Below are 22,155 nucleotides of genomic sequence, written 5' to 3'. Positions count from 1 at the left end.
TAGAAACAGAACATGGCAACAACAACATGGTACAAATATTATTGGGCACAGACAACAGCGCAAAGGGCAAAAAGGTAGAAACAACAATACATCACGCAAAGCAGCTACAACTGTCAGTAAGATTGTCCATGATTGAGTCTTTGAATTAAGAGATTGAGATAAAACTGTCCAGTTTGAGTGTTTGTTGCAGCTCGTCCCAGTCGCTAGCTGCAGCGAACTGAAAAGATGCACGACCCAGAGATGTGTTTGCTTTGGGGAACTTTAACAGAATGTGACTGACAGAACGGGTGTTGTATGTGGAGGATGAGGGCTGTCGTAGATATCTCAAATAGGGAGGGGGGCCTAAGAGGGTTTTATAAATAAGCATCAACCAGTGGGTCTTGCAACGGGTATACAGAGATGACCAGTTTACGGACAGGTATAGAGTGCAGTGATGTGTCCTATAAGGAGCATTGGTGGCAAATCTGATGGCCAAATGGTAGAGAACATCTAGGCGCTCGAGAGCATACCTGCCGATCTATAAATTATGTCTCCGTAATCTAGCATGGGTAGGATGGTCATCTGAATCGGGATTAGTTTGGCAGCTGGGTGAAAGAGGAGTGATTACGATAGAGGAAACCAAGTCTAGATTTAACTTTAGCCTGTAGTTTTGATATGTGCTGCGAGAAGGACAGTGCACCTTCTAGCCATACTCCCAAGTACTTGTATGAGGTGACTACCTCAAGCTCGAGTCATGTTCAAGGGCTAGGCTGGAGCCAGACCCAATTGTGTAAAATGTTTCATTCATCCATCCACCAGTTTATTTTAATAGTCCATTTTGTTTACTTGTGGAATAGTCCATTCAACATTAATGTATAATTGGCATGTGACGTGTCGGTAGTATTTACCATGACTAGTAATCGTCACTCGTTCCATTTTTTTTCCCCCCATAAATTTTTATACCAATTTTGAGTTTGTATCTGCACCATCTAGTGGAAACCGTGCATAGTGTTTGTAGGAACCAATGGGATGTTACTATTGAGGAAATCCCTCCTCCTTGAAACCGAAAGAAGAAGCGCTCTCCGGTTGGCCAGGGAAGGCTGGCGGTATTTCCTTCTCTGGGTTATCTGTAAAACGTGCTGCTGCTCTGTGTGAAGAGCTAACAGCTAGGTCAATACGGGAAAGGTGGACCTGGAAAAGGTGAGTGCCCGGATTGATTTGTAACTATGCTAAGGAAATAAAGACGACATTAATTAAATGTATAAACTCTTAAAAAGAATCACATTTTCTTACTCGTGTTTTCAGCTGACGTCTGAGGCCAACCGGGAAACGATGTTCATTCACTCGCTGAGTTGAGGCGGCTAGTGTTAGCATAGCTCTCTGCATCAAGTGAATATGGCAGCCATTGAATATGGTGGTCCAAGCTGCGTTTTCGACAAATTGTTTTAAAGCAAATTTAGGATATCAAACATGCTTGGGGTAAATTTAAAGCAGTCTGTGTTTTTATATCGTGATATTTATCCTACTTGTAATAGCCTTATTTGGTGAACAAAGCCGTATGAAACCAATGTGCGGCCTATCATTTCTAACCAGCGCAGTACGCGCACTTTTTTGTACGACACACACTGGTGCAAGGAAGCGAGCTAATTGTGTGCATTGGTCCCGGCTTAATTACACATTTACCCGTAGTAACTAATTACTGTTACTTGTAATACATTAGTTACAGTTGTTAGTTAACGTTGTGGTTATCAAAAAGTACATGCTTGGCTGACCAGCTAGTTACTCAAAGTCCGCCCACAAGGCCTGAGAACGAGGCCAGCATTTTTCGCTGCTAGAGAGGAGTTCCCACATTTATCCATAATGTATCTCCATAATGACAATTCTAACACAACTGGTAAAATTAATTTACCTGGTTCTCAGCATTTCGCCCTTTCTGATATTGGTTCGTCAGATACATTATTTAATCTGAACGATATGAATGATTATAGGGAATGGTTAAGAAAACATTGAAATGGTGTAACAAGGCACATTGCTTTAAAATCGATTTTTAAACTGGAGTATAAAAATCGAAAAGCCCCAACAGTTTGCTTTTATTAAATAAAACATTTTACATTCATGTGGCTGTAGGCAGCTTGATTTTTATTTTATTTTTCCCCAGTCACAATCCCTCTGGAGCTAGATGGCTCTCGTCCCTCTACTTTCCATTGTGAGTCCAGTACATCAAGTTTTATTATACTACTATTCGGTCACTACTACGACAATTTTATAGCCAGTAATGAAGTTAATCTGTTCCTCTCTCTCCTGGCTTCAACTTTCTAGCCAATGTTGGTTAGCTAGTGCTACATACAGGGCTTGAGGCAAACTTTTTTCCACCATCATCCCAAAGTGCAATTTAAAACATCCCAAACTGAAGATGACCAGTACCAAAAAAAAAACATGTTTACTGGTAGCCTACTACTGAAATTGATAAATGGGTATGTCAACTGAGCCAGCAATTGACATTAAAAATATTGCACCTAAAATACCAACATTGGAATAATACTTAAATCTATTTTGCATAAATGTACACAATTTGACTACATGTAAAAGTATAGCCTGGGTTTTATTGGCTACTTACAGCCTCATGTCCACAGCGACGCTTACATGAGTGATATGCCAGAAATGTAACCAAACTTGAGACGTTTAATTACATGCATACAGGCTAAACAGCGGTCATGTTTTACAATTATAATGTAGGATAATTCACATTAATGTCTAAAGTCTTGGTTCTGGTGATGTCATTGAGGCACGGGTTCTTCAGATCAAATGGTCACAAGCTGAGAGAAAGGCCGGCGCACGTTGCCCACTTTGCAATCTGAGTGAAGGCAGTCGGCATTCACAATCGTAGTCATTTTAGTAACTCTTGTTGCATCTGTAGATCTCCCCTCTTTCAAAAATTTGTATGGATATTTTAAACTCTGCAACAATGAAAGTACTCCTGTGTGTGCATTGCTGTGCTTGTAATGTGAAGAAAAAAATAGTTGATATCAACATTTTAAGCTAAACGTTCTGATCTGTTGCATCAGCCTCATTGCTTTTTAAAAATATGTTTTATGTACAGTGGGCCTAGTTGTATGAATTTTGGATCTATCGTCCCAGGGCTGTCCTTGAGTCTGTTTGGACCGTCCCTGACTATATAGCATACCCAGAGAGAAAGCACAATATTAAATTCTCTCTCTGGAACTGTTGGGTGATTATTTCTCATTTTATTTCCCCAGCTGTGTAGGCTCTAATAATGATTGGTAGGACTGTGGGTGGTCAGGAAGCAACTTGTGCTGCTGGTCTCGAATACTTGACTCTGCTGCAGCGCTTTCTCAACACACACACAGCCCTCTCATTCTTAGCAACCACCTGCCTCACTTCCTGATAGTCAGTAGTAGCAGGGCACAGATAAAATAAATAATAATTCAATGCCATGATGGCCGCACTGGAATTTTGACGTAGCTCAAAAACCCGCCACCAATACATTTTCACCCGCAACATACTTTTCAAAGTAGCCTAATTTGGCGCGAAAGCTGCTAATATAGCAACCCTGGTTGGGTTTGATTCAAACCTGCTGGCAGCACACAAATAGTGATCAATTTGGTGTGTGTGACCTTTATCTAACTAGGCAAGTCAGTTGAGAACAAATTATTATTTACGATGACGGCATACACCGGCCAAACCCGGACGACGCTGGGCGACTTGTGCGCCGCCCAATGGGACTCCCAATCACGGCAGTTGTGATACAGCCTGGATTCACACCAGGGTGTCTGAAGTGACGCCTCTAGCACTCCAAATTTTAATGCCTTAACCTCAAACCAACTAGAAATTGCAGATATTCTTATACAAATATTGAAAGCGTTTGAGAACTAAACGGTGTGCAACATGAAAATATTATAATTTACTGTGTAATTTATTGACAGTCCCTGACTAGCCCCGGCGATTCAAAGTAAAAAACAACTTAGCCACGGTTGCACACCAGCAACTCATGCCACCTGCAAACACACACATCAATCTAACACACAGCATTTCTTAATTAGCCAAATCTAAATCAAGACATCGGGCTGTTTCCAGCCACACATTTGTTTTTATATTTAATAAGAGGCCAAGTGCAGTTGCCTTTTAATGTTAGCTAATGTTGTAGCTAGCTCGCCTTGATTTTGCCTCTTTGCAGCTTGCGCTGAAACTATTTCATTGTTGACAGGGTGTTCCCATAACATGAGCTTCTAGATAAATTCAATATTTTCATAAAATGATGAGTTAGTGATTATTTCCTACCCACTTCAAAAGGCCATGCTAGTTTGAGATCTGCATGGTGCTTCAATGTCTGTTTGCCACTCCTTTATCTGGTTTCAGCTTTTAAGATGTCCTACTCGTCATCACGAAGCTCCTCGCGCAACACTGACTGCAAGGTCTATGTAGGTGACCTAGGCAATGGTGCTGCCAAGGGGGAGTTGGAACGGGCGTTCAGCTACTATGGACCTTTGCGCAGTGTCTGGGTGGCCAGGAACCCACCTGGTTTTGCCTTTGTCGAGTACGAAGATCCCAGAGATGCTGAGGATGCGACAAAGGGCATGGACGGCAAGTGAGTACACGTGCGGTTGAATTGCTTACAGCAGCAGCACAGTATAGATTGAGCCCTTTGAATCCAATCAATGTATGCCCCAAAATGCCATCTATTCTTAAACCATTGTCATGTTTCAGAGTGCTCTGTGGTGCCCGCATAAGAGTGGAGTTGTCAACCGGTATGTCTCGCAAGTCACGCCACGACCGCCCCAGCCGCCGGCACTTCGACCCCAACGACCGCTGCTACCAATGTGGCGAGAATGGCCATTATGCATATGACTGCTATCGCTTTAGCAAGAGGGGTGGTGGCCGCCGCAGCAGGTAGTGTAGAGGTGGTCTTCCCCACTGTTATTGGAATGTCGCTTTTGTTGAATGACATTCAACGTCATGGTGGCTCCAAGAGAATGTACTTTTTGTGGAGGCATCATACATGTCTTTAAATGCTACACCTTTCTACTGCACATATTTGATCAATGATCCTCTCGCAGGTCCCGCTCGCGGTCAAGGTCCAGGGGAAGGCGTTACCGCTCACGCAGCCGAAGCAACGGCCGCGACCGGTGAGTGGTTCTGTGTCACAAAAGGACCCCTGCAAGTTGACTCTATCTTGACTCTATCTTTTGAAAGACTTGGTCTCTTTATTTGATCAGTTCTTGTTCTAGCCGAACTCGAACCTGTCTAAAATTCGAAGAGACCTACCTGACTGATTCAGATCAGTGTTCTCTTAATTGCTGTTAATAGCTTTGAGTTCCCTTATCTCCCGCCACTAGGCGTTATAAATCCCCATCATACTCAAAGTGCAAAAACAGGTAAGACTTAATCTACTGCAGAAATTGGTGAAAATATTTTTCTCTTTATTGTATTTTTTCTGACTTAGTTTGTAGCTATCATCCCAACTAGAGTGCCTTCAGGAAGTGTTCACACCCCTCGATTTTTCTAAGTTGTGGGATTAAAATAGATTTAATTGTCCTTTTTTTGTCAACGATCTACACAATACTCTGTCAAAGTGGAAGAAACTTGTCATGAGAATTGTTCTCAACGTTAATAAACTACTCAGTCTGCAACCCATAATTTGTAAGATTTTGGTTGAATGAAACAGACTGGGGCTCAGCTATGATAGGCAAAATGTTTATTCACGAGAGTGCTAGTCCGTTGTACAAAACCATTCATTTTATACTGGCTCCTTACGCACTTACTTTCACACACAAACAGTAGGTATCCTGCGTACATACTTTCACACACAAACAGTAGGTATCCTATGCACATACTGTATCGCTACCCAGCCGACAAAGATTAGGGAGACCTTGAGAAGTACTCCCTGTCTTCTCCCAAATTCAGGTCGGCGCTGAATTTTGCTCAGGCAGTCTGTTTAAGATACTATAAAGACATATTGTACAGATATTGTTTTACCCTAATTCTGACTAAAACTACACTCGCATATATATATATATATTTTTTTTACTGACAAACTGCAACAAAAAAAACATCAGATAATTGTATGATTCTAATCAATTTCATACAGTTATAAGGTTTCTGAGTGGAATTATTTAATCTTTCAACATTTACATTTACCATTTACATTTAAGTCATTTAGCAGACGCTCTTATCCAGAGCGACTTACAAATTGGTGAATTCACCTTCTGACATCCAGTGGAACAGCCACTTTACAATAGTGCATCTAAATCATTAAGGGGGGGGGTGAGAAGGATTACTTTATCCTATCCTAGGTATTCCTTGAAGAGGTGGGGTTTCAGGTGTCTCCGGAAGGTGGTGATTGACTCCGCTGTCCTGGCGTCGTGAGGGAGTTTGTTCCACCATTGAGGGGCCAGAGCAGCGAACAGTTTTGACTGGGCTGAGCGGGAACTGTACTTCCTCAGTGGTAGGGAGGCGAGCAGGCCAGAGGTGGATGAACGCAGTGCCCTTGTTTGGGTGTAGGGCCTGATCAGAGCCTGGAGGTACTGCGGTGCCGTTCCCCTCACAGCTCCGTAGGCAAGCACCATGGTCTTGTAGCTCCACTGGAAGCCAGTGGAGAGAGCGGAGGAGCGGGGTGACGTGAGAGAACTTGGGAAGGTTGAACACCAGACGGGCTGCGGCGTTATGGATGAGTTGTAGGGGTTTAATGGCACAGGCAGGGAGCCCAGCCAACAGCGAGTTGCAGTAATCCAGACGGGAGATGACAAGTGCCTGGATTAGGACCTGCGCCGCTTCCTGTGTGAGGCAGGGTCGTACTCTGCGGATGTTGTAGAGCATGAACCTACAGGAACGGGCCACCGCCTTGATGTTAGTTGAGAACGACAGGGTGTTGTCCAGGATCACGCCAAGGTTCTTAGCGCTCTGGGAGGAGGACACAATGGAGTTGTCAACCGTGATGGCGAGATCATGGAACGGGCAGTCCTTCCCCGGGAGGAAGAGCAGCTCCGTCTTGCCGAGGTTCAGCTTGAGGTGGTGATCCGTCATCCACACTGATATGTCTGCCAGACATGCAGAGATGCGATTCGCCACCTGGTCATCAGAAGGGGGAAAGGAGAAGATTAATTGTGTGTCGTCTGCATAGCAATGATAGGAGAGACCATGTGAGGTTATGACAGAGCCAAGTGACTTGGTGTATAGCGAGAATAGGAGAGGGCCTAGAACAGAGCCCTGGGGGACACCAGTGGTGAGAGCGCGTGGCGAGGAGACAGATTCTCGCCACGCCACCTGGTAGGAGCGACCTGTCAGGTAGGACGCAATCCAAGCGTGGGCCGCGCCGGAGATGCCCAACTCGGAGAGGGTGGAGAGGAGGATCTGATGGTTCACAGTATCGAAGGCAGCCGATAGGTCTAGAAGGATGAGAGCAGAGGAGCGAGAGTTAGCTTTAGCAGTGCGGAGCGCCTCCGTGATACAGAGAAGAGCAGTCTCAGTTGAATGACTAGTCTTGAAACCTGACTGATTTGGATCAAGAAGGTCATTCTGAGAGAGATAGCGGGAGAGCTGGCCAAGGACGGCACGTTCAAGAGTTTTGGAGAGAAAAGAAAGAAGGGATACTGGTCTGTAGTTGTTGACATCGGAGGGATCGAGTGTAGGTTTTTTCAGAAGGGGTGCAACTCTCGCTCTCTTGAAGACGGAAGGGACGTAGCCAGCGGTCAGGGATGAGTTGATGAGCGAGGTGAGGTAAGGGAGAAGGTCTCCGGAAATGGTCTGGAGGAGAGGAGGGGATAGGGTCAAGCGGGCAGGTTGTTGGGCGGCCGGCCGTCACAAGAAGCGAGATTTCATCTGGAGAGAGAGGGGAGAAAGAGGTCAGAGCACAGGGTAGGGCAGTGTGAGCAGAACCAGCGGTGTCGTTTGACTTAGCAAACGAGGATCGGATGTCGTCAACCTTCTTTTCAAAATGGTTTAAAACATTTAAATCACTTTAACAATCCACCCTTAATGACTAAATAATACACACTAATACATCAAACACTATATTGAGACATAAATGGTATCCAAGAATATTTCAAACCAATACATGTATGTATATTCGATATTCATCAATGACTGTTATAAGCCTAAATCCAATTATAACGCTTCCTGTTTGTTTATGAAGATTGTAATAAAAATCCTGTCTAAACATTAAAAATAGTCTCATCCAACATAGGCTCCTTGTAGTTAAAAGAAACGGAGCCATCTCCTAGGCCTGTATTCGTCATCCCACTGACCGGAGCTCGGAATCGGTCCGTACCTCACAATCTGTTGCGTTACTGACCTCTCCAGAGTCCTGGTGATCAAACCTCTCATACACGGAATCAACAACATCCACACAGAACCAACACACTCATACAGGTGAAAGTTGCCCACAACAGTGATGATGACATTTTTCCATTTCCCAAACATACTGTCAAACCAATTTGTAAGAGAATTATCCACCCCAGAGTTCTCTGCTAATTTGTGAGCCAATGTGGTTAAACCAGCCAGGGCCTTGGTCACTGATCTGTCTGGAGCTGTGTTATCAAAAAATAAACGTACAGCAATGAACCCCAATCATTCTACCTACCCGCCTTTTTCTGCCAATTAACATATCGAGAGTCAGTCTATTTTACCAGGTCATGAGGGAAGTGGCGGATAATTGGTCAAGAGAACCCCTTTACTGCATCCCCAGTATCATTCATAAATCTCTGATTATAGTAGATATATAGTAGATAGTATAGTCATTAATCCAATCCACATTTTTATTTATTGTCCACCACCAAAATAATGTAGTGGTAAAGCCTTCACCTATTTTCTTCATCTGGAACTTCCCTGAAGATGCCAATAGCATCCATCTAAACTCCCATCCTGGTCAAAACTCCTCCTGTGCCTACTTTAGCCTCCTATAACTGGCCTCTGACTAACTCGAACTGGTTGGACCAATAACACCGGGGTGCAAGTTCCTGACCACCCTTTTTGGTAGTTTCTGTCGTATGCATCCTTTGCTGGTACGGGCCCACCTTACATCAGTTATAGGTGCTGTGAGGTTATGAATTGTCTCCTGTACTTCCAAACTTAGGTCAGTGCCATTCTTGTATCTATAACACTGGTACTCATCCGGAGTTAAAGTGAACCGAGGTGGGTTGGCCGAGTACGTCAATCTGGCCAACCCAATCCCTATAAAGTTATTTGCTTTCCTAGGGAATTGCTTAATGTTTACCTTAAATCCTACATATTGATCTTCTTTGACTCCTTGTTCTGTAAGACACTCATCAGTGTATTATATAGTTTGTCTTTTACTTTTTATCAATGACGTCCTATAATTAGTACCCGCTGGTGGTGGATCTGGATGTATCAGAGGTTTCTAAGGGGTTTCTGTCCATAGTTGGTCTGCTAGGTACCACCCCATACTCACACTTCTAGTATCACCCACAGTGATGAACGGTCGGGATAGGAATTCTTCGTTAAGGAGGTAACCCCCGGACCCTGTTGGTACTTGGTTCTTCTCCTAACTCTGTGTGTGTGATCATCAGTGCTTACATGTGTACATATTTTCTTGCAGTGGGTAACGTGGACCCAAGTGACTCTCAGCTATTCTAATGGAAAAGGCAGTGGTTTAACAGAACCTGCTATGGGCCTTCCCGACGGGGCTGCTTCCTGGCTATTCTCCTCAGGGACTGGATCCACACCCAGTCTCCTGGTTGGATTGAGTGAATTTCCTGTAATTCACCTGTTGGACACAATCTTGGGACATATGGGTTTGGTTAACCTCTTGAAACTCTGGGGGCGCAATTTCATTTTTGGATGAAAAACGTTCCCGTTTTAAACAAGATATTTTGTCACAAAAAGATGCTCGACTATGCATATAATTGATAGCTTTGGAAAGAAAACACTGAATTTTCCAGAACTGCAAAGATATTGTCTGTGGGTGCCCTAGAACGGGAGCTACAGGCAAAACCAAGATGAAACGGCAACCAGGAAACCAGCAGGATTTTTGAGGCTCCGTTTTCCATTGTCTCCTTATATGGCTGTGAATGCGAGAGGAATGAGCCTGCCCTTTCTGTCGTTTCCCCAAGGTGTCTGCAGCATTGTGACGTATTTGTAGGCATATCATTGAAAGATTGACCATAAGAGACTACATTTTCCAGGTGTCCGCCCAGTGTCCTCCGTCGAAATTGGTGTGTCTTTTTCAGCTGCTGGTATTTTTCCATGCGATTCTGAGGGGAAAGCAGGCTTCCACGAACTGCATATCAATGAAGAGATATGTGAAAAAACACCTTGAGGATTGATTCTAAACAACGTTTGCCATGTTTCGGTCGATATTATGGAGTTAATTCGGAAAAGGTTTGACGTTTTGGTGACTGAATTTTCGGTTTGTTTCGGTAGCCAAATGTGATTTTCTCCTACACAAAGATTCTTTCAGGAAAAACTGAACATTTGCTATGTAACTGAGAGTCTCCTCATTGAAAACATCCGAAGCTCTTCAAAGGTAAATGACTTTATTTATTTGGTTATCTGGTTTTTGTGAAAATGTTGCGTGCTAAATGCTACTCAAAATGCTAAGCTAGCTTAGCATACTCTTACACAAATTAGTGATTTGCTATGGTTCAAAAGCATATTTTGAAAATCTGAGATGACAGTGTTAAGAAAAGGCTAAGCTTGAGAGCAGGCGCATTATTTTCATTTTATTTGCGATTTTCAGAAATCGTTAACGTTGCGTTATGCTAATGAGCCTGAGGCTTTATTCACGATCCGGGATGGGGAGTATCAAGACAGTCTTCTCATGTGTTCTGCTAGTATATCTTCAACTTCTGTCTACCTGTTCTGGTCCCTAACTCTAGCCATCTATTTGTTCTACCTGATTAGCTAAAATATCATCCATTATTTGAAGACATAGATCCTAGTAAACCAACTCTAGGGATAATATCTTGACCGAATATTTTAGCTCCCATAATCGTGTCCACCAAGTAAGTTGGGAACGCTTCTACCCATTTGCTATATTTATATAATAATTACTGGACTATACTGCACCTGAATATAAACCGCACCCACTGAATTATTAAAAAATATGTATGTTGTACATAAATAAGCCGCACATGTCTATAAGCCGCAGGTGCCTACCGGTACATTGAAACAAGTTAACTTTACACAGCCTTTAAACGAAACAGGCTTGTAACAAAAATAAATAGGCTTTAACCTGTTGAAACTCTGGGGGCGCTATATCATTTTTGGATAAAAAGACGTGCCCGTTTTAAGCGCAATATTTTGTCACAAAAAGATGCTCGACTATGCATATAATTGGTAGCTTTGGAAAGAAAACACTGACGTGTCCAGAACTGCAAAGATATTCTCTGTGCGTGCCCTAGAACGTGAGCTATAGGCAAAACCAAGATGAGACGGCATCCAGGAAATGAGCAGGATTTTTGAGGCTCTGTTTTCCATTGTCTCCTTATATGGCTGTGAATGCGAGAGGAGTAAGTCTGCCCTTTCTGTCGTTTCCCCAAGGTGTCTGCAGCATTGTGACGTATTTGTAGGCATATCATTGGAAGATTGACCATAAGAGACCACATTTACCAGGTGTCCGCCCGGTGTCCTGCGCCGAAATTGGTGCGCAAAAAGTCAGCTGCAAGTATTTTTCCACAGAATTCAGAGAAGAATGCAGGCTTCCACGAACGATATATCAATGAAGAGATATGTGAAAAAACACCTTGAGGATTGATTCCAAACAACGTTTGCCATGTTTCGGTCGATATTATGGAGTTAATTCGGAAAAAGTTTTACGTTGTAGGTGACTGAATCGGTTATTTTTGGTAGCCAAATGTGATGTACAAAACGGAGCGATTTCTCCTACACAAAGACGCTCCCAGGAAAAACTGCACATTTGCTATGTAACTGAGAGTCTCCTCATTGAAAACATCCAAAGCTCTTCAAAGGTAAATGATTTTATTTATCTGGTTTTTGTGAAAATGTTGCGTGCTAAATGCTACTCAAAATGCTAAGCTAGCTTAGCATACTCTTACACAAATTAGTGATTTGCTATGGTTCAAAAGCATATTTTGAAAATCTGAGATGACAGTGTTTTTAAGAAAAGGCTAAGCTTGAGAGCAGGTGCATTATTTTCATTTTATTTGCGATTTTCAGAAATCGTTAACGTTGCGTTATGCTAATGAGGCTTTAGTCACGATCCCGGATCCGGGATGGGGGAGTTTCAAGAGGTTACGAAACACGGCTTGTAACAAAAATTAAACAGTAGCCTACCAAGAAAGTCATTGGTCACTATCTTCCTCCTCCTGTGCACTGAAACCACTGAAGTCATCTCCTCCGGTGTCGGAGTTGAAAAGCCTCAGAATTGGATCGCTGCCCTCTTCAACACGCAGCAGACCAGCCTTTCGAAACCCGTTGATAGTGAATTTTTTGACAATGCTCCACGCTGTCAGCAGCTCTATTTCCCTTTCCAACGGCCAGATCGATCGCCTTCAACTTGAAAGCTGCATCATATGCATTTCTCCGTGTCTTTGCCATGATGAGGGTAACAAGATGACTACCGTAATCAGAATGATGGGAAGTTTGGGCGTGCCTGATTTACGTCACATGTGACGGTGCTCAGTTTTTTGGCGGCATGAATCTTGTGAAAGCGGGAAAAATCCATAAATTAGCCGCGTCATTGTATAAACCGCGAGGTTCAACGCGTGGGAAAAAAGTAGCGGCTTATAGTCCGGAAATTACGGTGTATGTGTATATATATATATACTTTTTTAAGTAGTTCATTATCACATAGGGTTCATGATCACATAGGCCACAAAGTGTGTCCTAACCTGCTCTACAACCTGCTCCACTATCCCCCCGGTTGCCATGTATCAATATTGTCGCATATCTAAACAATGACTTAAATAAGATTGGTAAAATATCCTTATGTCTGACCTTGTCTTGTAGGATCGTCCCTTTCATTTTCCACATGTCCAATTCTCCCTGGGGAGTTCGTTCTTGGCTATCCTGTAACAATTCTCTGTCAAGTGTCAGTCAATCCATAAGAATAAAAACACAATTCGATGGGCATAACTCTATCACAATTATCTCTCCACTATTATTTAAAATTCATTAAATTTGGGTAACTGTCTCTTCTATAATCCAGTAATTTAAATACGACTCCATTCTCAAGTTATTCCAGCAGATAATTTAGGCAACAGACACCGTATTACATCGAAATCGCCTTGCTATTATTTAGAATGAATTCATTACTCAATTTAACCTAAACAAGCTATTACGAATGAGCCTGGGCGTGAACCCAGGGACTCTGATGGCACAGCTGGCGCTGCAGTACAGCGCCCTTAACCACTGCGCCACCCAGGAGGCCTATTATGACTTTTGATAAGTTATTAGGTCTCACACGCACATAATTTTTCCCCCTGCTGATATCCGTCTTGTAACTTTCTCTCACCCTTTCTACGCTTGCCGCCTTACCTTCTTTTCCGGGATTCAGACAGCCAGGTATTTAACCCTCGACCTGCTGTTTCCCATGACTATCTACACACTTCTTATGTATCTACCTTATCATTCATTCAAATTTTTCTACATCTTGGCGTCTCTCATTCGTACTTTCTCCATTTTGGGCATTAGATTTACCTCTCATCCCCAGTTAATTCCTGGACATCCTTTGAGGATTTACTGCCCATCGTTAGTAAAACTTTGTAGTTACTATGCTTATTCTCACAATCTGTATTTCTATGACCTATGTATCTGCTCTTTTCCCGTTATCCAATTACTATAGTGGCTCTCCTGCACTATCTGTGTCTCTTAATCTTTTACTCAATTGCTATAGTCCTTTACTATTGTGTATTCTCTTAACCTGTGTGTTTTTCCTTTCTTGAAACTTTATCTATAGAGGTCTTTCGATCGGACATTAGGTCTCACCCACTCTAGTGGTTAGTGTTGGACTAGTAACCGGAAGGTTTCAAGTTCAAACCCCCGAGCTGACAAGGTACAAATATGTCGTTCTGCCCCTGAACAAGCAGTTAACCCACTGTTCCTAGGCCGTCATTGAAAATAAGAATTTGTTCTTAACTGACTTGCCTAGTTAAATAAAGGTAAAATAAATAAAAAAAACTACAAGCTATTTTCCAGGGATCGTAAATCCCTAGTCAGCTGCCTATTTTTCTGTTCCTTGTTATTTTGACATTATCTCGTATCTCACGCCGCTGTATTAGGCTTCCCTCCTTCGTTGGATAACCAGACCTAGATGTGCGTAGATCTGACTCCCCTTCCTGCTATCTCCTTTCAGTTAGTTTACATAGGTAGTGTCCACTGATAGTCTTTGTGGTAGCCACTGATACCTCGTGTCATTATGGACCTAGTTTATATTGGTACTGCAGATACCTCGTGTCATTACGGACCTTCTGTTGCCTAGGTGGCTCTACACCCAATTCGTATTTTCCAATTGCCTAGAATACTACCTACCTATATCAGGGTTCTGTACACAAAATTCTAAAAATAGGTCACCAGGTAAGAATGCCCTTTGGGAATTTTAAAATCAACTACACGCTTTTTATAGTCCTGAATAGTCCTTGCCGATGACAAGCATACCCATAACATGATGCAGCCACCACTATGCTTGAAAATATGAAGTGGTACTCTGTGTTGAGTTGGATTCGTCTTGAAGATGACGCTTTGTATTCAGGACATGAAATTAATTTCTCTGCCACATCTTTTGCAAGTTTTACTTTAGTGCCTTATTGCTAACATGATGCATGTTTTGGAATATTTTTTATTTTGTGTAGGCTTCCTTTTCACTGTCCATTAGGATAGTATTGTGGAGTAACTACAATGTTGATCCATCCTCAGTTTTCGCCCATCACAGCCATAAAACTCGACTGTTTGGCTTCATGGTGAAATCCCTAAGCGGTTTCCTTCCTTTCCGGCAATTGTGTATTTTTGTAGTGACGGGGTGTATTGATACACCATCCAAAGTGTAATTAAGGACTTCTCCATGCTCAACGGGTTATTCAATGTCTGCTTTTTTTTCTTTTTTTCCCCCATCTACCAATAGGTGCCCTTTACGAGGCATTGGAAAAACTCCTTGGTCTTTGTGGTTGAATCGATTTGAAATTCTACGCTATTATTGGGTGTTTTTTTAAACAGCTGAGGTAGTCATTAAAAAAAAACATGGTACACACTAATTTCAGTGAGTCCATGCAATATATTATGTGAATTGTTAACCACATTTTCTTTCTCCAGAACCTATTTAGGCTTGCCATTAACAGGGTTGAATACCTATTGACTCAATATTATTATTTTTTATTAATAATAAAAACATGATTCCACTTCGACATGGGGTATTGTGTGTAGGTCAGAGATACAATTGCAATTTAATCCATATTAAATTCAGGCTGTAACACAAAGTAGATCAAGTCAAGGAGTTTAATTAAAGGCACTATAGGCACCAAACCCTTAGTTTGCTTATAGTGGATAGAGCAGCTTTGAATAGATGACATGATGATGCTGAGGGTATTGTCTTTGCACAGTAGATCTGGGTCCCCAGCACGTTCCAAGTCCAGAAGTCCAGTGCGCAGGTCGTCCAGAAGTCCAGTGCGCAGGTCGTCCAGAAGTCCAGTGCGCAGGTCGTCCAGAAGTCCAGTGCGCAGGTCGTCCAGAAGTCCAGTGCGCAGAGCAGCAAGGTAAGGCTCACATACACGATAGTCAGTAATGAAGTGGTCTTTCAACATGGTAGGCCCATCGTCCAGCTCTTACTGAGACAGATTATGCAACTGAAAGTAATGACTGATAAAAAATTGATTGTAAGTGCTACTTTCATTTTGTGTAGTGTCGCCACTGCCCCCTTTAATTAAGGGGTTTTCATCAATGTTGAAAACCAACCTATATTGCACCCAAGGCTGTACTGTCATGGCAGAGGCAGCTTACTGGTGAAATCTATTCCTTGGGAGAATAATATAGGACTTTGGCACGGTTTAAAGTAGACCTAATCTACAATCTGACTAGAAGACCGGATAATTGCTATATGTTGAATGTATGCCAATAACCAAGTTTCCATTCAACTATTTTGAGTAAAGTACCTGTTGGATAAAGAAACCCTGATGGAAACTAAAATTGTTAAATGTCGGCAAAACAAAATACGCTAGACGAGGGTGGGTATTTTGTTGTTGGTGGTTAGATTATGCGGTGAATTGAGGCGTAAACAATTTCTTGTGCAATTGTTTCAGATTGTCTTACGGTCACGTACAGAGTTGCAGGTAAAATGAAAATATTAGGCTTTGAGCTCCAACGTGCAGGACTAGTGAAATAAAATAATGTAAATGGTTATAAAATGAACTATATAAATAACACTATACATAATAATAACTGAGGCAATGATGAATGAATGTGTCCATTGGGGTGGAGGCAGAGTAAATGCTGTTGGTGGGTGGAATGACCATAGGTGGAGCAGGAGAGAAATGTCCATGGCGGGAGAGCTGACTAGGGGTGGCTATTCAGCAGCCTGAGGGTAGAAACTATTGGCCAGTGGTTCGGTTTTTAGCATCATGCTCCTGTACTGCCTGCATCTGAGTGATGAAGCGGGGAGAACAGGGCGTGGGCTGGTGTCCCTGATGATCTTCCTGTGGCACCTGGTGTAGGTGTCCTGTAGGGCACCCAATGGTGCGTTCGGCTGCACGTATCACTCTCTGAAGAGCCTTGCGGTCCACAGCGGTGGAGTTGCTGTACCAGGCTATGATGCAGTCCAACAGTATGATCTCTGGTACGCCTGTAGAAAACTGAGGGTCCTCAGGGACAGGCCAGGGGTGGCCCGTCAAGAAGTCCAGGACTCAGTGGCAAAGGGAGGAGTTCAGACCCAGGGTTCTGAGCTTTGTAATGGGCTTATTTTTATTTACTTTTTTAAACTAGGGAAGTCAGGTAAGAACAAATTCTTATTTTCAATGACGGCCTAGGAGCAGTGTGTTAACTGCCTTGTTCAGGGGCAGAATGACAGATTTGCAACCTTTCGGTTACTTGTCCAACGCTCTAATCACTAGGCTACCTGCCGCCCCATTATAGGGCACTATGGTGTTGAAGACCGAGCTGTAGTCAATGAACATTTTAACATGCATTTATTTAGTCCAAGTGGGTAAGGGCAGTGTGCAGAGCAATGGCGTTGTCTGTGGAACTGTCAGGGCGGTAGGCAAATTGGAAAGGAGGGAGGAAGTGATATGGTCTTTGACTAGCCTCTCGAAGCACTGATGGTGGAAGTGCATGCTACTGGTCGGTAGTCATTGTTGGTTAACTTTCCTTCCCTTGTGCACAGGTATGATAGTGGACATCTTGTAGAGGTAGACCGATTATGATTTTTCAATGCTGATACCGGTTTATTGGAGGACCATAAAAAGCCGATACCGATTCGGCCATTTAAAAAAAATAATTAGATGGGGGGGGGGACAAACACTTTTAAATTGTTTAAAAATATATATATTTTTAAATGTTGTATATAAAAAAATTGTATTTTGTAATGACAATTAAAACAATACTGAATGAACAATGAACACCTATTTTAACTTAATATAATACATGAATAAAATCAATTTAGTCTCAAATAATTAATGGATTATATTTGGTTTAAATATTACAAAAACTGTTGGTGAAAAGTAAAAGTGCAATATGTGCTACCTACATAAAGCTAACGTTTATGTTCCTTGCTCAGAACATGAAAGCTGGTGGTTCCTTTTAACAGTCTTCAATATTCCCAGTTAAGAAGTTTAGGTTGTAGTTATAGGACTATCTCTCTATACCATTTGTATTTCATATACCTTTGACTATTGGATCTTCTTATAGGCACTATAGTATTGCCAGCCTAATCTCGAGAGTTGATGGGCTAGAGGTCATAAACAGCGCAATGCTTGAAGCACAGCGAAGAGCTGCTGGCAAACGCAGGAAAGTGCTGTTTGAACGAATGCTTACGAGCCTGCTGCTACCTACCACCGCTCAGACTGCTCTATCAAATCATAGGCTTAATATGGTCAAATCTGGAAAACATTTTGAAAACAATGTTTGTTTCAGTAAAATACGGAACCGTTCCGTATTTTATCAAACTGGTGGTATCCCTAAGTCTAAATATTGCTGTTACATTGCACAACCTTCAACGTTATGTCATAATTATGTAAAATTCTGGCAAATTCATTACGGTCTTTGTTACAGTTTGCAATGAGCCAGGAGACTCAAACTGCTGCATATACCCTGACTCTGCTTGCACAGAACAAGAGAAGTGGCACAATTTCCCTAGTTAAAATAATATTGCCTGCTAACATGAATTTAACTAAATGTGCAGGTAATAAAAATATGCTTGTGTATTGATTTTAAGAAATGCATTGGGGTTTGTGTTAGGTACACTGGTGCAACGACTGCTTTTTTTTTTGCGAATGCGCTTGTTTAATCATCACCCGTTTGGCGAAGTAGGCTGTGACTCAATAAATTAATATGCACCGCATTGATTATATTTTATTTTACCTTTATTTAAGTAGGCTAGTCAGTTAAGAACAAATTCTTATTTTCAATGACAGCCTAGGAACAGTGGGTTAACTGCCTTGTTCAGGGGCAGAATGACAGATTAGTGATGAGCTTTGAGGGCATTATGGTGTTGAACGCTGAGCTGTCGTCAATTAATCTGTAATGAAAGACTGGTTGCCCAGCATCTTAGTGAGATTAAGACCCCGCCACGTCTGCCCCGCCGTTAGGCTTCTTTTCTGCCTACTCTGGTAGCAAGCACCTCAGCTCCTCGCCGAAGAAGCTTGTCTATTGTTCTGTTGTCTCAGGATTTTCTTTGAGGTCAGGTGGACAGTGAGTACCCAGCGATTCGTATTCCAAAATTTCTACGTGTGTGTGTGTGTGTGAGAGTAGTAATGCACGAAACAAACTAAGGAAATTTGAGCAACACTAGAAAAAAACGAAGAATCCTGAAATGTTTTATCGAAGCTCAAGGCGCCCTCTTAGCCATTTTTGATAGAATAACAATGTTGCGGTGGTGTGGTCCTCAAACTTAAAAAAGCGTGCACACTATATTAGGCTACAGTTTCAATAAATTGGGATTAATTTCACAAGGTGGATGAAAGAGTGCATCGTGATAAGCTTGATGCTCCTTTCCAATAGATGGGTCATCTGTGTTTGGCTGCCAATTGACCACTACAAATGATCTTCCTCTTATCCATAATCTCATGTAGCCTACCCTCTGCACTGTATCTGTAAACTGTTTGCTAGAGTGCATATCAAGACAAGTGTGCATTTGTTTATCGCAGAATTTTTGTGCAAAAACCATTGACAAAGTAAAAAAATATATGGGATGGATTTTTTTTTTTTTTTTTCAATAAATAAAAGTTGACAGTGCACTAAAAATGCACTGTCATTACGCACAACCTTTTATTCACAAGAAGCCAGTTTGATGACAACACCTGTTGGTAAAATGACAATATTATACACTGCTCAAAAAAATAAAGGGAACACTTAAACAACACAATGTAACTCCAAGTCAATCACACTTCTGTAAAATCAAACTGTCCATTTAAGAAGCAACACTGATTGACAATAAATTTCACATGCTGTTGTGCAAATGGAATAGACAACAGGTAGAATTTATAGGCAATTAGCAAGACACCCCCAATAAAGGAGTGGTTCTGCAGGTAGTGACCACAGACCACTTCTCATTTCCTATGCTTCCTGGCTGATGTTTTGGTCACTACTGAATGCTGGCGGTGCTTTCACTCTAGTGGTAGCATGAGACGGAGTCTACAACCCACACAAGTGGCTCAGGTAGTGCAGCTCATCCAGGATGGCACATCAATGCGAGTTGTGGCAAGAAGGTTTGCTGTGTCTGTCAGCGTAGTGTCCAGAGCATGGAGGCGCTACCAGGAGACAGGCCAGTACATCAGGAGACGTGGAGGAGGCCGTAGGAGGGCAACAACCCAGCAGCGGGACTGCTACCTCCGCCTTTGTGAAAGGAGGAGTACTGCCAGAGCCCTGCAAAATGACCTCCAGCAGGCCACAAATGCGCACGTGTCTGCTCAAACGGTCAGAAAGACTCCATGAGGGTGGTATGAGGGCCCGACGTCCACAGGTGGGGATTGTGCTTACAGCCCAACACCGGGCATGACGTTTGGCATTTGCCAGAGAACACCAAGATTGGAAAATTCGCCACTGGCGCCCTGTGCTCCTCACAGATTACAGCAGGTTCACACTGAGCACATGTGACAGTCTGGAGACGCCGTGGAGAACGTTTTGCTGCCTGCAACATCCTCCAGCATGACCGGTTTGGCGGTGGGTCAGTCATGGTGTGGGGTTGCATTTTTTGGGGGGGCCGCACAGCCCTCCATGTGCTCGCCAGAGGTAGCCTGACTGCCATTAAGTACCGAGATGAGATCCTCAGACCCCTTGTGAGACCATATGCTGGTGCGGTTGGCCCTGGGTTCCTCCTAATGCAAGACAATGCTAGACCTCATGTGGCTGGAGTGTGTCAGCAGTTCCTGCAAGAGGAAGGCATTGATGCTATGGACTGGCCCGCCCGTTCCCCAGACCTGAATCCAATTGAGCACATTTGGGACATGTCTCGCTCCATCCACGAACGCCACGTTGCACCACAGACTGTCCAGGAGTTGGCGGATGCTTTAGTTCAGGTCTGGGAGGAGATCCCTCAGGAGACCATCCGCCACCTCATCAGGAGCATGCCCAGGCGTTGTAGGGAGGTCATACAGGCACGTGGAGGCCACACACACTACTGAGCCTCATTTTGACTTGTTTTAAGGACATTACATCAACGTTGGATCAGCCTGTACTGTAGTTTTCCACTTTCATTTTGAGTGTGACTCTCAATCCAGACCTCCATGGGTTGATACATTTCATTTCCATTGATAATTGTTGTGATTTTGTTGTCAAAGAAAAAATTATTTAATTAGAATGTTTCAATCATTCAGATCTAGGATGTTAATTTAGTGTTCCCTTTTATTTTTTTGAGCAGTGTATTTGTGTAAATCTGACGAATTGACGGAAACTTAGCTATTGCTTGAAGTGGAATGAAATTGGGTGCCAGTACAAAAAATAACCAGTATTGCAATGAGGATTTAGTCCCCTCCTTGCCTACTGACCACCATGCTGTTTCCTCTGCAGCCGCTCCCGATCTCGCTCCCGCTCCCGGTCCGTGTCCCGCCCCAGGGCGCGCAGCGTCTCCAGATCTCGCTCCCGGTCCAAATCCCGCTCAGCCACCACCAAGAGGGACAGGTATTGAACTTCAATCTTCACACCCCTACACTTTTTTCTTTCATGTGGCATTGATGTAAGACTTTTTTATTCATGCATGTAGTACTGAAGACAGTTAAATTCAACTGGTCAAAATTGATCACCTGTCTGAACTGGTTTTCCCATCTTCTGCACCACCGATGTAGTCTCTTTCCAGTTTTTATCCCAGATTACTCGCTATTGTGTAGTTATTGGGATTTCCAGTTGCTTGTTCAGCTATCAGTTTCTACCATTTTTGTCCCCTGTATCTAAACACAATGATATATTAAATTAGGATTAGTGGTTTGAGTGCTCTCCACACTGCCTGGTGCACTATGCTGAAGGAATAGCTATGCTAATTTTCTAGCTTTGTTTCGAAGGTCGTGCTCCACTGAAAATGCTAACGGTCTTCATCCCTTGTTTCAGTCGATCCAGGTCTCCGAGCCAGAGGAAAAGCCCCACTCCTGATGCTGACTGACCATGGGGGTGAGACCGCTCCCTGCCCTCTCCTGTTCCGCTGTCCCCGTTTGCCTCGGGGCTTGAAGCCATTTTACACCTTTGTCTATCTATTTGATTTCTTTCTCCTGTCATTTTTTTAATTTATCCCTTGCTTTTCATCCTCTGGCTTTGCCATTATTTCATCTGTATGTACAAAGGATTCCCAAACTCCTTTTTCCATCATGTACATTTCAATAGCTCGTTTTACAGTATTTTTTTAAATCTTTTTTTGCATTCTGTGCGTTTTACTCTAGTTTGTCAATTTCTTTTTTTAAAGCTAAATGATTTGGTTTTATTTCATTTTCAATGTGAATGGCGGGATCTTTTTAATAAAATTGATCTTTACACTAACATTAGTGATCTAATTCATGGTCCAAGTGGTTGTAACTACTCACCATTGCCTCAAAGTATTTTAAAACTTGGATGTAA

The 22,155-nt window shown here is 42.7% G+C and overlaps 1 protein-coding gene across 2 annotated transcripts; it reads left to right on the top strand.

The window, feature by feature from the left end:
- The first annotated feature begins 1,051 nt into the window (after positions 1-1,051).
- LOC135550838 (serine/arginine-rich splicing factor 7-like) lies at positions 1,052-22,077 on the top strand. Of its 2 annotated transcripts, none has more exons than XM_064981984.1 (7): positions 1,052-1,179; positions 4,357-4,585; positions 4,705-4,887; positions 5,055-5,123; positions 15,507-15,659; positions 21,121-21,231; positions 21,655-22,077. In XM_064981984.1, the coding sequence occupies exons 2-7, from the start codon at positions 4,365-4,367 to the stop codon at positions 21,704-21,706; spliced, it is 789 nt and encodes a 262-aa protein (XP_064838056.1). In that variant the 5' UTR covers positions 1,052-1,179; positions 4,357-4,364; the 3' UTR covers positions 21,707-22,077. The 2 variants fall into 2 exon arrangements, with proteins under 2 accessions (XP_064838056.1, XP_064838057.1); XM_064981985.1 differs by having other exon boundaries at positions 1,053-1,179; positions 15,510-15,659.
- The last annotated feature ends 78 nt before the right edge of the window (positions 22,078-22,155 follow it).

Source organism: Oncorhynchus masou, chromosome 12 (genome assembly GCF_036934945.1).
Source record: "Oncorhynchus masou masou isolate Uvic2021 chromosome 12, UVic_Omas_1.1, whole genome shotgun sequence".
Taxonomy (NCBI): Eukaryota; Metazoa; Chordata; class Actinopteri; order Salmoniformes; family Salmonidae; genus Oncorhynchus; species Oncorhynchus masou.
The sequence above is the reverse complement of the archived record's forward strand: the minus strand, read 5'-3'. Positions and strand labels throughout refer to the sequence as shown.

Excerpts from the sequence above, each read along its gene's own strand:
- LOC135550838 (XM_064981984.1), top strand. The coding sequence starts at position 4,365 with ATGTCCTACTCGTCATCACGAAGCTCCTCGCGCAACACTGACTGCAAG. Across the intron at positions 4,586-4,704 it reads ACAAAGGGCATGGACGGCAA|AGTGCTCTGTGGTGCCCGCA; the intron begins GTGAGTACACGT and ends GTCATGTTTCAG. Across the intron at positions 5,124-15,506 it reads CGAAGCAACGGCCGCGACCG|TAGATCTGGGTCCCCAGCAC; the intron begins GTGAGTGGTTCT and ends GTCTTTGCACAG.